The following is a 15,756-nucleotide window of genomic DNA, read 5'->3' on the forward strand; positions in this document are numbered from 1 at the left end:
GAATTCATACATCATCGATTAATCCCTCTTCTCACACACAATAACTCTATACTCTATAAATCCAAATCCAAAAGAGAATAAATACCCCCCCCCCAAAAAAGCCATAAAATAAAATAAAAATACAAGAAAAAAAAGAGAATATGGGAATTGAGCCCAACGGGGGGGTCGAACCCCCAACCTTGTGATTGACAAATTTCATCGCTCGATGTATAAGAGTCACACGCTCTACCGATTGAGCTAGCCGGGCGGCTTTGATATTTGATATTTATTCTTCTCTAATTTGGAGTTATAAAACATTGACCAAATCAATCTGTGTGGAGAGAGGGAGAGCAGTGCAAGAAAATTTCATCTCAAAATCAAATTTTTAGAGAAAAAAAAACTTTCTCGGGTACTGGGAGTGGAGAGTGGAGTCGGAATTTACGGTAGCGTGTCTCTATGGCAAGGAGTAAGTAGATAAGCGAGGACGATGTGGAGCCAGGAGTATCAGGACGTACCATACCCACCCGTTGCACCCTCTCTCCCTCCCTCCCTTCCTCCCTCCCTCCCTCCCTCCCTCCCTCCAAAAACCAAAATTCAAAAAACCAAAACCTGCAAAATACACTCACTCTCTCAAAGAGCAGAAAGATAAATAAAGATAAATAAAGATAAATAAAGATAAATAAAATAAACAAAAGAACCCCCTCTCTCCAAAATCCAAATCACAAAAAAAAACTAATTCAACAATTCAAATCCCAGTCTTCAAATGCATATTCTAAAACTAATTCATTTATAGATATTGCTTACTCGTACTTCTCCATTAATTTAACCTTACAATCATGATTATATACTCCTAATAAATGACTCCACCACTCCTTATAAAAAGATCAAAAAACTATCTACCTATATCGATATAAATTTCAAGTAAGATGTCAATTTTCTATTCTACATTACATCACAATCACAGAATACAATACAATAAAAAGCATGCGCTACCTACGAGTACTATTGTATCTAGGAAATAGATAAAGCCATTCATTCAATTCATTTCAATCAGAGAGTACCTAAATTGGAGCGATTGAAAGATAGCTTGCTAAAAGTACCTACCTACCTATGAAAAGAAGAGTTCTTGCTAGTATTAGGTACCTATTTACAACTAATTCCCCCCGCACCACATACATCATATTTTATTAATAAAAATGTATATATTCCAAAATTATTTTAGATACCTACCTCGATACCTAAATATCAAATCCCAATAACCCAATCATATTGATCTTTTCATAACGGACATTACATCACCTGCAGTGTGCGATTTTTCCTATCACTTGTCAGGCAGTTGCTCATTTCTATTCTGACTTACTTGGAAGATACTAGATATGAATACCTAGGGAAAAGAACTGGAAAGCTGTATAGGGAGCAAGTTTGTAGAAAGTTTGTCTAGATACTTATTCTTATATATTTATTCTTATATACTTATTCTCATACACCTAGGTACTTATTTATTACTACTCATAACTGAGTACTTGTTATAATACAAGTAGATACCTATATAAGAGTTGTAGCCTTAGCTTATCACACACCACCTTATTTTATAACAAAATCCCTATAAAAAAGCTGTTTTTCCATATAAATTAATTGCTTTAATTATTTCATTAAATATTAAATTATTGATTTGAAAATTTGATATATAAGAAATATTAATATTTTAAATTTAAAAAAAATAAATGAAATATTTTTATATTTTTTTTTGGAAAAATTATTGACTTTTAAATTTGAAATTTTTCAAAAATTATTATATATAACATGATTTATCAATGTGCGGGTTATATCAATATGCGGATCACTTTCATCTCAATTTATTCTCTTTTCTTTTAATATGTATTTTTATTAATAATTTATAATAAATTCTAATAATTAAGAAGTCTATATACTCCTTATTATTGAAACTATTCAAAAAGACAAAAAATCAAGTATTCGAAAGGTTGCAAAGATATATAATATCTTGAATACAATATTACAGTATAGAATTAATAATATTATTTTTTATTCCAAATATCAATCTAAATCTTATAATCTTTTAGAATTAGAAGAGAATATTATTTCTGAATATATAATCAATATAAATATAAAAGAATTTTTACCTAAATTAAGAAATATAGAAGATATAGTGAATTATATTTTTAAATCAAGAAATATAAAGTATATTGAGAAGCTTTAAGTATATTAATTTATAAAATATTAAATCAAATTAAAAATACATTTTAATTATATTTATAACTTTTAAAAAGCTTTTTATAAAGACTTTAAGTTTATTAAAAAGTAATTTTAATTAATTTCAAATATATGAGCAAAATATAATATTTTCAATTATGATTTCTATAATTTCAACGAAATAGACTTTATAATAAATATAATATATCCCAGAATAATAATAATTAATACTAAATGAAATAATAGAAATAAAATAATATAACTAAATAATAGAAAATGAGCTATAGCGATTATATATAGTAATAGAAAAAATAAAATTATACCCCCATTTCTAATAATTTAAAAATAGGTTTATCTTTTTAATTAATATACCAAAACCGATTTTCCTATGAATTAGATTATTAAATTTATATTTAATGGATAAACAAATAATAAAATAGATTTAGAATAATTAAAATATTTTGATAAATATATTAAGAATTGAAAAAAGAGCAAATATCGAATGTTAATATTAAATAAATATAAAAATTATAAATCAAGAGTTTTTTAAGTATATTACAAAAAAAACAATATTATATATTTATATTTATTACTGTATTCAAGTTATCTAATTTAATTATTTAATATAAATTGTTTTAGTAATCTGAAATATTTATATAATAATCAAATTAATGGATTTATTAAGATATATATTAATTATATTTCGAAAATTGAATTCTTTATAGCTTTTAAAACTATATATAAAAAATCAATTATTTTTCAGAATATAAAATCAGAATTTCGAAAAATAGATTTAATTCTATTTAATTCTAAAACTATATTTTCGAAATTAAATATTTGAATTTACATATTTACCCCCCCCTCTTTCAATTTAAATCAATAAACCTCTCAAATCTCTTATAATTCAATTAAAGCTTTTTCTTAATTAATATTAATTAAATCTCAAATAATTCATTATTAATTAAATTTCTTAACATTTATATTTGAAATTATACTAACTTTAATTAAAAATATAAAGAGATTAGCTTATAAAAATACACTCTTAAATATAAAGATTTATATATTTTAGAAAGCAAATAAAGCATTAAGCAAATATTGATACACAAAAAAAACTCAATTATATTAAAAAGAAATATTTATTAAATAAAAAGTTTTTAATATATTATTTTAGTAAAAAATTAATATTCAAATTCAACACAATAAACATTAAAAAAAGAGGAATTTTAATAAGAAAGTATTTTCTAATTAATATTATAATAAATATGGAAAGACTGAATATAATATAAGAACTTATTAAAATAATATAATAGATCCTAGCTTATTATAATTTTTATAGTTTTAATTAATTGATTCAATAATTGTTCAATAATATGAGTTTGAAAGAGTGAATTGAGGTGAAAATGACCCGCATATTGATATAACCTGTACACTGATAAATCACGTTAACACTTTTGTTATACAAAAAAATCGATTTTTTGAAATTTTTGAAAGTTTTGATTTCAAAGATTTACAAATTTTTTAAAAAAATTATTAAAAATATTCTATTTATTTTTTTAAATTATTTTATTAAATTATTTTATTAAATTATTATTCTAAATATTTATTCAAAAAATTTGTTTTATTTTTTAATTAAAATAATATATAATTCAAAAGTTAAAGAAATAAGAGTTTTTGATATGTTTTCGCTTAGTGTGCAATAAGCTAAGACTATAACTCTTACATATAAATAAAACTATAGATATATTATCACGGAGGGATAGCTATGTCGATTGGTCACTCTGATCATATAATAGGTATGTATAGTGATAATAAACTAGATTGACTTGTTGTATGATCATAAGGATCATGCCTACCTTATATACCCTGATCGAGCGACGAAGTCGCCTAATTAGGTATTAGGGTTCACATATGAAATGAATAGAAGACTATGTGGTGATCATAGGAATAAGTACTTCGTAGGAGTGCCATGCTCAATCACGTGTTGTTGCACAAGACGGTGAATTCCGTGACATATATATATAAAATAGTATCTTCTATTCATGTATTTATCAATCATTCAAAATTCAAATGCAATCCTCAATTCTCAGTTCCATATGGAATTTCCATAGGAAGAAGTAATATTAATACTTGTAAATAGATATATACAAGAAACTCCATATCATCTCATCCCTTTAGTTTTCCCTTCATAGATAAAAACCCCCCTCTTGGACATCCTTAAGAATCCATTCAAAATCCTGGTATATCGATATCATTCTCCAATGCATACATGCACATATGTATTTTAATCCCAATCCCAATCCTACTTCGATGCTAATTCCAATCCCAATGCCAAACCCAATTTGAATCCCACACAAGCAAGACCATAATAATGATAATGATAATGATACCCCATACTCAAAACTCAAAACCCAAAACTTAACTCCTAACCCCAACCCGTTGCCTATTCCCACCACCCTGAACCATCCCATTCAAACTTCCCAAACTCCCCGTTCCCGAATGCGCACTCCCACTTCCCCTACTCCTCGTTTCCCTCCTCTGTCCACTTCCCCCCACATCAAATTCTCCCGCTCCACCAACTGTAAAATCTCCAATCGCACTTCCATCCATACTAAAGACTGTATTTTTCCCCGGCATTGTATTTCCATCAATACTCAAACCTTTGAGCCCTCCCACCATCATATCGATTTCCAAACTTTTATCACCACTAAAAGTTCTGACTCCAAATCCTCTTCCTCTTCGAGAAGGTTGACCCAGTGTTGCCAAAAGTTCGGGTTCTTCTTCGCTTGAGATCAACACTTCCTTTTCATGCGAATGTTGATATTCAAACCCTTGAGGATTCGGATCAAATTCATTTGCAAACTCATCTCGATATGGATGTTCATCATTCGCAAAATCATGTCGATATTGATGTTCGTCACCCGCCAGCTCATGTCGATATTCATGCTCATCATTTGCATCTTTTCCCTTTACCCGTTCCGGACTAACACTTGCGGCTTTAAAGCGACTCCAATATTCCCTCTCTTCTTCCTCATCATAAGATTCATCATCATCATCATCATACTCATCATGATCTGCATATTCATACTCATGATCCGATCCAACATGTTTTACATTTCCTAAAACCCCCGATAATTCATCTTCATCATCCGCAAGATCATTATCGATGACCACTGGATAACTTCCACTTTGAGGTTTGTTGTCTCCCAAACCATGCGTTTCGTCTTCACTGTCCCACCCACCAATATTCCTGTCACTCGTAAAGCTAAAGGCTTTCTTAAGAACAGGAGAAACCGTATCTCTTTCTTTTCTCGCAGAAAACTTACTCCAGATAGGTATTTCGACACCTGGCAATCCAATGTTTTCACAATTCAAAGAATTTGCCATATCCAAAACACTAATCCACATGGGACAAATGTATCCGACGTTTCTGCGTTGACTCCATGCTAATACACTACCAGCAATTCTCCCACTATTATTGCCTGGGCCTGTACTGATATCATCTCCTCTTTCCAAAACCCATGCTCCACTATCACCTGGAACCCCAATTTTACCCGCGACTTGCCAACTCATCGATGGAGTTTTCCGACCATAAATTTTGAGAATGGACATTGAAGGAAGTATTCGTCCAGTTTGCGTACCACTTGTTCTAGCTGTACATTTCACTGGTAGATCGGGAAGGTCTGTTAAAGGTACCACGCCTGTCGGTTGTGTTGTTAGAGATATCGAGGAAGAAAGATCTGGTAGACGATGTTCTTCAAATTCAAAAAGACACCAATCTATCTCATGGGTTATATTTTCATGAGCCAATCGACGAATTCCAGAACTTGTATAAACACTACCCAGTAAACAAGAATCTAAATGATCCTCATCTCTGGTTTCAGGATCAGGATAAAAATCTGGATCAATGTCATCGATAGCTGGTTGGGTGATTGGATAATTGTGAACGTTTGATGAAGAGACTGGGATGGGAGGGATATCTCCTGGTTCGAGAATAGGAAATTCGCCATCGGAATCATCTTCATCTTCTGATGCATAAGGGGATGAATCGGAATCGAATGATGAGCCAGAAGATGAATAATCTGTAAAACTATAATTGTATTCTTCATCACCGCTCGAGTAGTAGGATGTATCCGAGTGTGTTAAATCTGGCATTTCAAGGTACTGAGGAAGGGCTTGAGGACGGGCCGAAGAGCGGAGAATTGGTTTTGATGGTTGAACTTGTTCTTCATCGTCGTTGTCAGAAGGATCATCCAACATATGATGAACAGACATTCCATAAGGTCTATCATCAACTGTAACAAGACCTCCGAAGGAAACAGGTGGGAGATGATGATCATTGATATAAGCCCCCATACTTGCGCCATTCTTGGGACGTTCTTGATGTTCGGTGTTCTTCGCTTCAAGTTCATCACCATGTGCCATACTTCTCTTTACACCACCATTTCTTGCTCTTACGACCTTTCCACGACAAACTTTCAAGCCATATGTAGCTTTGTCATAAACAAGACTCTTCTTCAGTATACTCCGAACCTTATTGACACTTGTACATATGACGAGAATGGTAGGTTTGGTTTTCGTAGATGATTCACCAACTGATTCGAGAGAAATTTCGACTGATTCGGGATATTTTTTATAGAAGCTTCGAAGAACGTGGTTGACATGTGGCATGATATTTGTATGCCATGAATTGATGTGTTCCTGACTAATCCGAATAGCGGGGAATGTCTTGAGCTTGAGTTTCGACTTGATAGGTTCAATGGCTGAGACAGAGTGGTTAGACGAGAAATTATACGAAAGGATCCTTGAATGGGTATCAACTCACCAGAAGATTTCTTTTCTGTCCACTCAACGGTAGCTTTTTGAGGCGATTTTTCACGTATCGGTTTTTCACCCCAATTGATTTCTGGTTCTTGAGGAGCAGTAATATCAATCTTTGCATCCCTTCGTTCACGATATCCCTTGATAGAAGAAGATGGAGCTTCCATCTTTACCGGTGTAGGTACGAGTGATGGCTCATCACTTCTTTCACTATCATCATCCGAAACATCGTCAAGTGAACAACAAGTATTGAGTGCTTTCGATACACGCCAAAAGACTTTTTGATGCATAACATCTGGTCTTGCTTTTCGCGCAAGTTCTCCTTCAGGAGCACTCAAACACGCTTTCACTGCTTTGACATAGATATTTCCGCATCTAGATGCGAGACGTTTGAGAACTTCGGTAGGGTTTGAAGGGACTTGAGATGCTCTTGGAAAAAGTTCGGATAAAGAACTCCATAGACCAATTTCAAGAAGAATCATCGCAAGACTGTATAAATCTAAGGATTTGCTTTCTTGAGAGAGATTGGTATATTTGGTACTCCTCGGATCCAGTGGATGCTTATACAACATACTGGCAGAATCAAAACTTGGACCGGAATCCGTAGCTGTGTCCGAAAATAAATCATAGGAGCCTAGATATGATTGCCGCATATTAACCTGTGTTAAATCAAAAGCGCGTGGTGGGGTAGGATGTTCAATGAAGAGAACATTGGAAGGAAGTAGATTGCCATGAACAATGCCTTTGGAGTGTAGATCAAACACAGCATTGGCTATGTTGTAGGCCAACCTGTACTTGACCTCTAGGTTGGGTTCGAATGCAGGACTTATTAAAAGCTCAGACAAGGAGCTTATGATAGGCATCTGTAAAGTTGGGCTTTGAATGTCCATTGGTCCAAAATTTGTTGGTAAAGCAAACAACAGACAAAATCTCGAATGCTCAGCATCTTCATAATATCCAATGAGACGAAGTAATCCGACGAGTAATCGATCTGATGAATAATACGCCTGTGAAAGTCCAGCGAAAAGTTTCTCAAATCGAGTCATAGATGGAGTGATTCCGGTAACCGAATAGATAGGATCATACGGGGCATATTCGACCAAGACCGGAATCGGATCAGGAGGTTGATCAATGGCTTGCCTCAGATCCGAAGAATTGACCGATCTCCTCATCAAAACTATCTGTCTTAACGTGTTGTTTGATATTGATCTTGAGGTACCACGAGTAGCAATGATTTGATTTCCCGTCCAGATCAATGTTGCTGGATCGATTTGCTGTGGTGCTGACATTCTAGTTGATTCAAATTGTCTTTCCTCGAATCCTGACGAGTTATCTTTGGAGCTTGATGCTTCCGAGGTTTGTAGACCCGTCCTTGCTGACTGACGTGTTTTTGATAAATCATATAAAGTATCAATCGACATGGTTAAATCTCGAATCAAATCCTCAAACCTCGTTTTATCCCATTGAATTAAAGCACTCTTTTCCGATTTTTCCGATGGTCTCTCGTCCGCTGTCAACCTTTTGGAAGATTGCCATAGTGGTTCAGCCTCGGCCAAGATTTCCTTGATCGTTGACATGACATTTCCGACAATTTCAGATAGACCAGCTTTTGATACTGATTCATCGATATCAGGTGACTGTGAAGGATCCGACCATTCCAATCCCCACGAGACCAAACGACTTTGTTGAATACGTAATTTTCGATGTAATGATTGAAGTTCATGATCTTCGGCATTTCTGACGGGTTCCTTGATGAAATCATAAATATTCTTGGTATCGGTATAGATTTTGGTTAACCTCCTTTGAAGAGGCATCGGATTTGGGAAGTATTGATCCATGATGGGTGAAATGGATGTTGTATCATATACCTAGTGCCAACAATGGATAGTGTCGTGTAGTGAGAATGATTGGAGGTATAGATGTAGGTGTGGTTGTGGTTATGATTATGGTTATGGTTACGATTGTAGTTGTGATTGTGATTGTGGGTTTTTTGAGTTCTTCAGATCATCCAAGACGGCGGCGGGTAATGGATAAACAGCGATAGAAAGTGGAGTACCAACAATGGACCCCTCAAATTTGAGAAGAGAGAAGATGTGAATTAAAAAGAGATATAGAAATCGATGAAGAAGATGAAAAAGATAAAGAAGATGCAGAAGATGCAGAAGAAGTAGCGATAGAAGTCAAAGGTATTAGTGTATGATATGATTGCATATATGAAGCAAAAAGAATCAATGAATGATGGATCAAGTTAGATGATAAGATGTAGGTAGAGAGGTATCTGGTGAACTAGTAACCTAGTCACTTCATCAATTCTCCAAGGTTCTTGTGTATCCAAGTGTTGATTAATCATGTACACTAGGTATGTAACTTGATGTAAGCCTCTCATTTCTATCATTTGGGAGAGAGAATTTGATTGAATTCGGATGCCTACAGATCTTCGCCGTCCCAAATATTGTTGCCTGGAATGAAGATGTCGACGATGATTGGGTGAGGATGATTATGTAATACACATTATGTCAAAAGATGCACAAGATGCGGCAAAGGTGGAGGGAGTGGAGGGAGGACTTTGGCGGGTATTGGCTGGGGATGAGGGTATAGGGCGGAAAAGGAAATGGAAAATAGGTTTTGGTTTGGTTTGGTTTGGTTTATTTTGTTTCGTTTTGTTTCGGAAAGAGAATATTTTGATAGATATAGAATAGATATAAAATAGATATGAATAGATATAAAATAGATATAAAATAGATATAAAATAGATATAAAATAGATATAAAATAGATATAAAATAGTTATAAAATAGTTATAAAATAGTTATAAAATAGTTATAAAATAGTTATAAAATAGTTATAAAATAGATTTAAAATAGATATAAAATAGATTCAATTCATATACGAGGCATTGAGTAAAACGTAAAATGAATACCAAGCAGAGATAATAAGATAAGAATCAATACCTACTAGGTATATTATTAGACAGGTAGCTTATAAAAGGAATTCACATCATGAATCAATATGAGAAGACCACACGCACGTGAGAATATCTCCCATTGAAGTAGAGTCAAGGTCAAGGTCGAGGTCGAGGTCGAGGTCGAGGCTATCTTGGCGATCGATTGGCATACAAGCTGAAAACCGATGAGCTGTGCTGTACCTACCTGGCTGTGAAGATTGTTTGAAGTGAGCCATGGAATATCTCGATTTCACGTGAGCTGATAAAAAAATGGGTGGTAGCTTGTACTCTTGGACATACTAGTACTCCAGCTAGGTAAATACCTGGTAGTAATAGAATAGAATACCTCGTAGCTTTCTTTCCCCAGATTTTCAATTCGTCGATCTTTTTCTACTTACTGGGTACTGAGTAGGGAGGTAGCTGATTTTAGATCTTCTCCTTCTTCAATTTCACATGCTTATTAGTATGCTCCGTATATAATTATATATCGTTTCTCCTTTCGTATCATATAATTACATTGACATTCTATTCCCTTTCCTTTCCTTTCCTTTCCTTTGCTTTGCTTTCCTTCTATTCCCTTCCCTTCCCTTCCCTTCGTACATCCACAATCTCAATCTCTATTTTTCTCGTACAGCTTTCCAGCCTTCCACCACCAAGAAAAAAACAAAAGATTATCAAAGCTAAAGCCAAAACCAAAGCATCAAAATACTGGAGCCTACGGAAGGCGAAATGCAAGGACCGGAAAAACAAATGCACGACAGAATCTCAACCACGTGGCTACGCGTAATGATTATCTGGCTTGGCTTTGGATGATGTTGCTAGGGACGATGTCTAGATACTATGTCTGGGTACTATGTCTACTCTGTCTGGGTATCATATCCACCATGTGATGAGGGAATGATTCGATATTAACTATTTATTATATCTCTCTTCACTATCATCTTCATCATCAACATATATCGTTCCCAGCCTATCTGCTAGGTATACATACTAGGTACACATATACATACACCGGCTGACTACCCCAGTCGATGCGTCTTACATATCCGGCTTGTACACTCTCTTCATTCGGATAACCTACACATCACATGACCCTTGTCCACTTTATTCCGCGTCTTATTCCCAATTCGGATGAAAGCTGACTTCTCCCATGATACCGGTACGTCTATATTCAATCGATGCTGCCTATTTCCAAGAAATCACCATCACGCCTCACTCGTGCATCAAAGAAAGCAAATCTTACCATATACCCCCCCTCGTCTCCCAATCAATGTCCCGTCATGCGTGTCAATCATACTGAAACTTAGTAGGCCATCATATCTATCAATCATCAACATCGTTTCACCAGTGTCGCATCATTTTCCCACTTGAGATATTGTCAGCTTTCAGACGTGATGGTATCCTCTTCACCGTCTTATGTACCTAGCCCTTGATAGGTATCCATACCTACTCTTTCAGATATATCGTTCCATTGGTTCCATCACAGAACCAACACCAACATCTGAATTGTTTCAATTTCTGATACTGTATCACCACATCCAATGATAACTAAACATCACTCGCATTTTTACTTTAGGCTACCGTCAATGTAATGCATTGTAACTGTCAAAACTTTTCCGGTCCATGATCTCAAAGCTTGAAAGATTCCCAAGGTTCATCACAGCGTCGTATTATCATTTACCAACATCATCTCCCTTACATTCGGGTCCAGATTGATATCACACTGGTTAATAAGCTGACGCATAACAGACATATGCGTCTAGGATACTCGCTTTCGGTATCGATATCGCATGAAGCTTTCAATCCTCGTCAACTTGATATGCAAACATCAACATCAATTCGTCGATATCGCAAAACCAACACTCTGGGAACGAGTCTTGCTTCCCTGGCTGTCAGAATGAATAGCCGAAGATCATTCGATACAACTATCAGATCTATGGGTAGTCAGATTCAATAACGAACCATGAGATCTTAAAACATTCATAATTCACAGTCGCCTAGTTCCGTATGCTTTTCGCACGTGGTAGTATTCACAAGTCCGAAATATCTGTGGAGTTTTATATCCTCTCCGCAGAGCGCCACCAACACGCAAATGCACACCGATCTTTGCGGCTTCTCTGTGTCGAGGTGGATTTAATTTCCACAATATGTTGCTGATTTCCTTGCAGGAATAACACTACCGTCAATTCCTAGGGTCGGGTCCAACACTTCTCTTGTTTCTCCAGTATTTGTGTTTTCCCCGCTTTCCTTGTTTATTCATCTATATTCATGATATATTTCAGTAGTAATAGACATACTTTATCCCTCTACCTTATTCAGTCTTCACTTCCTACTACATACTCAACATCTTTCTCTTCATTACCCATTTATCCTTCATCCGGGGTGTTCAACTCATTCCCTACCTCCCGTCCTTATATCCATTTCTCAACATCCCTCTCTTCATTACAAAGCTCATTAAGTTACAAACCCACACTTCGAGAGAACGTCTATCTCATCAGTTCATCATCACGAATGCAGTTTAAACCATCCCGTATCAATCAGCATACACATTTCCAAAAGTTCACAGCCATACATTCTTCAAATAGTAGTAACACCTAACCAGACATTCCTACACTCTCCAACACCAATAGTAATTCCAATTCCATATTTTCCATTTCTCTATTATAATTTCCTGTTTTTAGCATAGGTATACCCAGGCTTGCAATGCATTGTAATAACTAGATATCGTATCAAGCCCATAAAATCAAGAGAGATGTACCTCTCTCTCAACAACGCATACCTACTAAGCTACTCTACATAAAAACAATGAATCCACTCAACACTTTCCATCATCTCATCTCATCTCACCTACATCATACACCCCCCTTCTAGCATATCTAGAAACATCTTTTCTTCCCCGTAGATCCTTTGAACTTTTCCTATCGTCCATTTAGTCCTTGATTATCTACTATAGATAGATACCTACCTATACATGATATCATAAATCTAGTCTAGTCTTTCGTTCCCAGTAATCATTCAATTTCTAGTATGTATGGATACTCCGAACTCCCATTTTTCCATTCTCTGATCCTCTCATCTCATCTCTCTTGATTGCATTTTGAACTACCTAGGCTGGGGTTATATACCTACCTACATATTTGAATACCTACTTAAATATTAATGTGAATAGGTAAATATTAGTAGCAAGTAAAGGACAAGAAAAGAAAATCGTTATACTCCATATCATATATGTATGATTATCTAGGAATACGATACGTATCGAGGTATACTATGCTATACTTCTTGTACGATTATCCAATACCAATATCCATGCCACGTTCACTATTGAATTCGATAATCTTTGTTGTATATCTAGGGATACGTAGGGTCGTATGTTTATAATCCGTAGGTACCTATGTCTTGATTTGTGTCTATCTATGATGTAGGAAGATTGAATTGAATGAATTGATTCATCTTTTGTTGCATATCTAAGCATACGTACTATGGTATATTTCTAGTATATATACACACATAGAGATAAGTGCAGCTTCTCTGTGCTAAAGACTGGACTCGGTGTCATCTGTATAATGATAATGAGGGAAAAAGACTGAAGTCCATGTATACTCCATAGTAATAATTATGAACGAAAGAATGCATTTCTATCTATATGCTGATTGGAATTTGGTTATTTTACTATGAATATTGTGGGATATTGAAAGTATGGCATAGGTAAACTTAGATATTTTCTACGCGTCATCGCAAGTGAAGAAGGTAGATATCTAGGAAGTTCATGAGATTGCAATTGTGTAGTACTTGAAAAAGATTTAGGTATCTACTAGGTATATATGGTGAAACTCTTGCACGCATTTTTTCGCATCGAATTGAGCACGAAGGAGAAAGATTTGATGATAGTATCGATACACTTGGAATATAAGGAGAACGAACCAACCATAAAAGAAAATATGGTAAGTATAGCTCGCAAGATCTCCAAAGCATGAGATCATTTGCAATTCCAAGTCGAAATCTAGGCTACCCATGTACCAACTATCATAGAAACACGGAGAGGCACAAAAAGTATCAAAACCCAAGAGATCGTATACGGAATTCGATTAGAAAATCTTCCAATCCACATTCTAAAATTCGACACGATATCTTTTTGGGATCTTCGAGGCTCTATTGTGATCACATCCCGCAGCGATAGAGTTCGGGTCTATATATGTTCATATTGGGAAAACGTGAACAGCGCGGTAGTATGTACACCCAAGTGAAGTCGGGTCTTTAGGTAAATCATGGATGGTCTTTTGAAATTGTAAGCGTAGCATTTGAGGAGGCACTAGAATAAGTATATAGCCAATTTCGAGCGCAGCGAGCTATGGGGGCTTGGGGGCTTGCCTCCATAATAGGACTTTTTATTGATTGACTGGTCATTTGGTCAATTAATTGATGTTGATATAAATGATGCTTCGCTGACCCTCCGGGGGCTTTAGGGTTGTTGGGTGGGGGAAATGGAGGGAGAAACTATTCTGAGAACTCTATAGCTGTCTGCCATATCAATGACGCTTCGCTGATCCTCCGGGGGCCACTGCCGTGGAGGCAGACTATTTGGAACAGAAAATAATGTAAAAATTGATACAACAAATGAAGCAGACTGAAACGTTTTGGTAGCAAATTCCACTGCTTGAACCATGATTAAGATGATGATATGAAATGAGCATCAACTAGAAGTTTCTCAATCCGTGTCGTAGATTGTTACTATTTGGTAAATAAATATAAAATACCAGCTTTTGGAACGTTAATCAGTTGTTTGATGTACCCCCGCGATTTCTTCATCTTGAGAAGGAAATATTCAAACGTTCAAGATATTGACTGTAACTGTGTTTTGATAGATGCACGATAAGCTTTTAAACACAAGGATTGATCTCGTGGATAACTTGTAACCCAACCCCAACATGCTTGCGACAGGAATGTTACAAGATGGGACGGACGATCCTACAAAATGAAAGGGAAGAAGAAGAAGAAGAAGAAGTTGAGGAGAGAAAGAATGGTTTGAGAAATGCTTGATAATGCTTGATAATGCTTAAACTCAATTCTGCGTTAATTAGTGTCACAATTGATTCTGTATGATTGACAGGTCTCAAAAGAGTAAATTTCGAGAAATTCCATCGACTCTACTCTCAACATATGCCGTGCGTGATCCGATCCATATCCATGTTCTACCACATGGAAAAGTATTCCGAAGGATTGGGATTATCATTCGTTCCATTGTGGATCCATCAGCCAATACATGAAACATTTCATCTGGATGTCTCGTGTCGGAAATCGTTCATCCAGATACTTTACCTAGCCAGTTACTTTTTATAGAATCGACGAAATCGATCATTGACAACATTTGTATGCGTGATTTAATCGGCTTCCTCTTCTCCATTCAGCGTCTTCGTAAAGTAAATCGTCTAGATACGATTCTTGCCAGATAAAATGAAGGTTTCCACATATATGTTTCGCAAAACCCATCTAGGAAATCGGTAGATGAAGTTTGTGATGGTTAGAGAGATGTGGTATATAAAAATGGAAAATAAAAGGGGGATAAAGATTCTTCCCCGAAATTTGTTATATGCATGGAAAGTTACTAAGATATGTAATGGATGTATCTGCGTACATCAACGTCGAAAAAAAGCCTCGAACGACGAAAATGTCGGAGCAGAACGGAAGTACATACCTTGTAGTCGACATTACTAATTAGTAAAAATGCCTTCATATCCTTGATATCCCCTTGCATAAACTGGGGTTGGGAGAAAAGGTGGATATAGAGAGGGGTTCTCACAAGGC

General features: G+C 35.4%; 1 protein-coding gene across 1 annotated transcript; it reads right to left on the bottom strand.

Annotated features, from left to right (window-relative positions):
- Positions 1–4,605: 4,605 nt before the first annotated feature.
- Positions 4,606–8,846, bottom strand: EAE97_005236 (uncharacterized protein; the record flags this gene model as incomplete). Its single annotated transcript, XM_038875748.1, has 2 exons — positions 4,606–6,950; positions 7,013–8,846. 2 exons carry the CDS (start codon positions 8,844–8,846, stop codon positions 4,606–4,608), a joined length of 4,179 nt encoding a protein of 1,392 aa, XP_038733085.1.
- Between the last annotated feature and the right edge of the window lie 6,910 nt (positions 8,847–15,756).

This window comes from Botrytis byssoidea (assembly GCF_014898295.1).
Source record: "Botrytis byssoidea strain MUCL 94 chromosome Unknown BBYS_009, whole genome shotgun sequence".
NCBI lineage: Eukaryota > Fungi > Ascomycota > Leotiomycetes > Helotiales > Sclerotiniaceae > Botrytis > Botrytis byssoidea.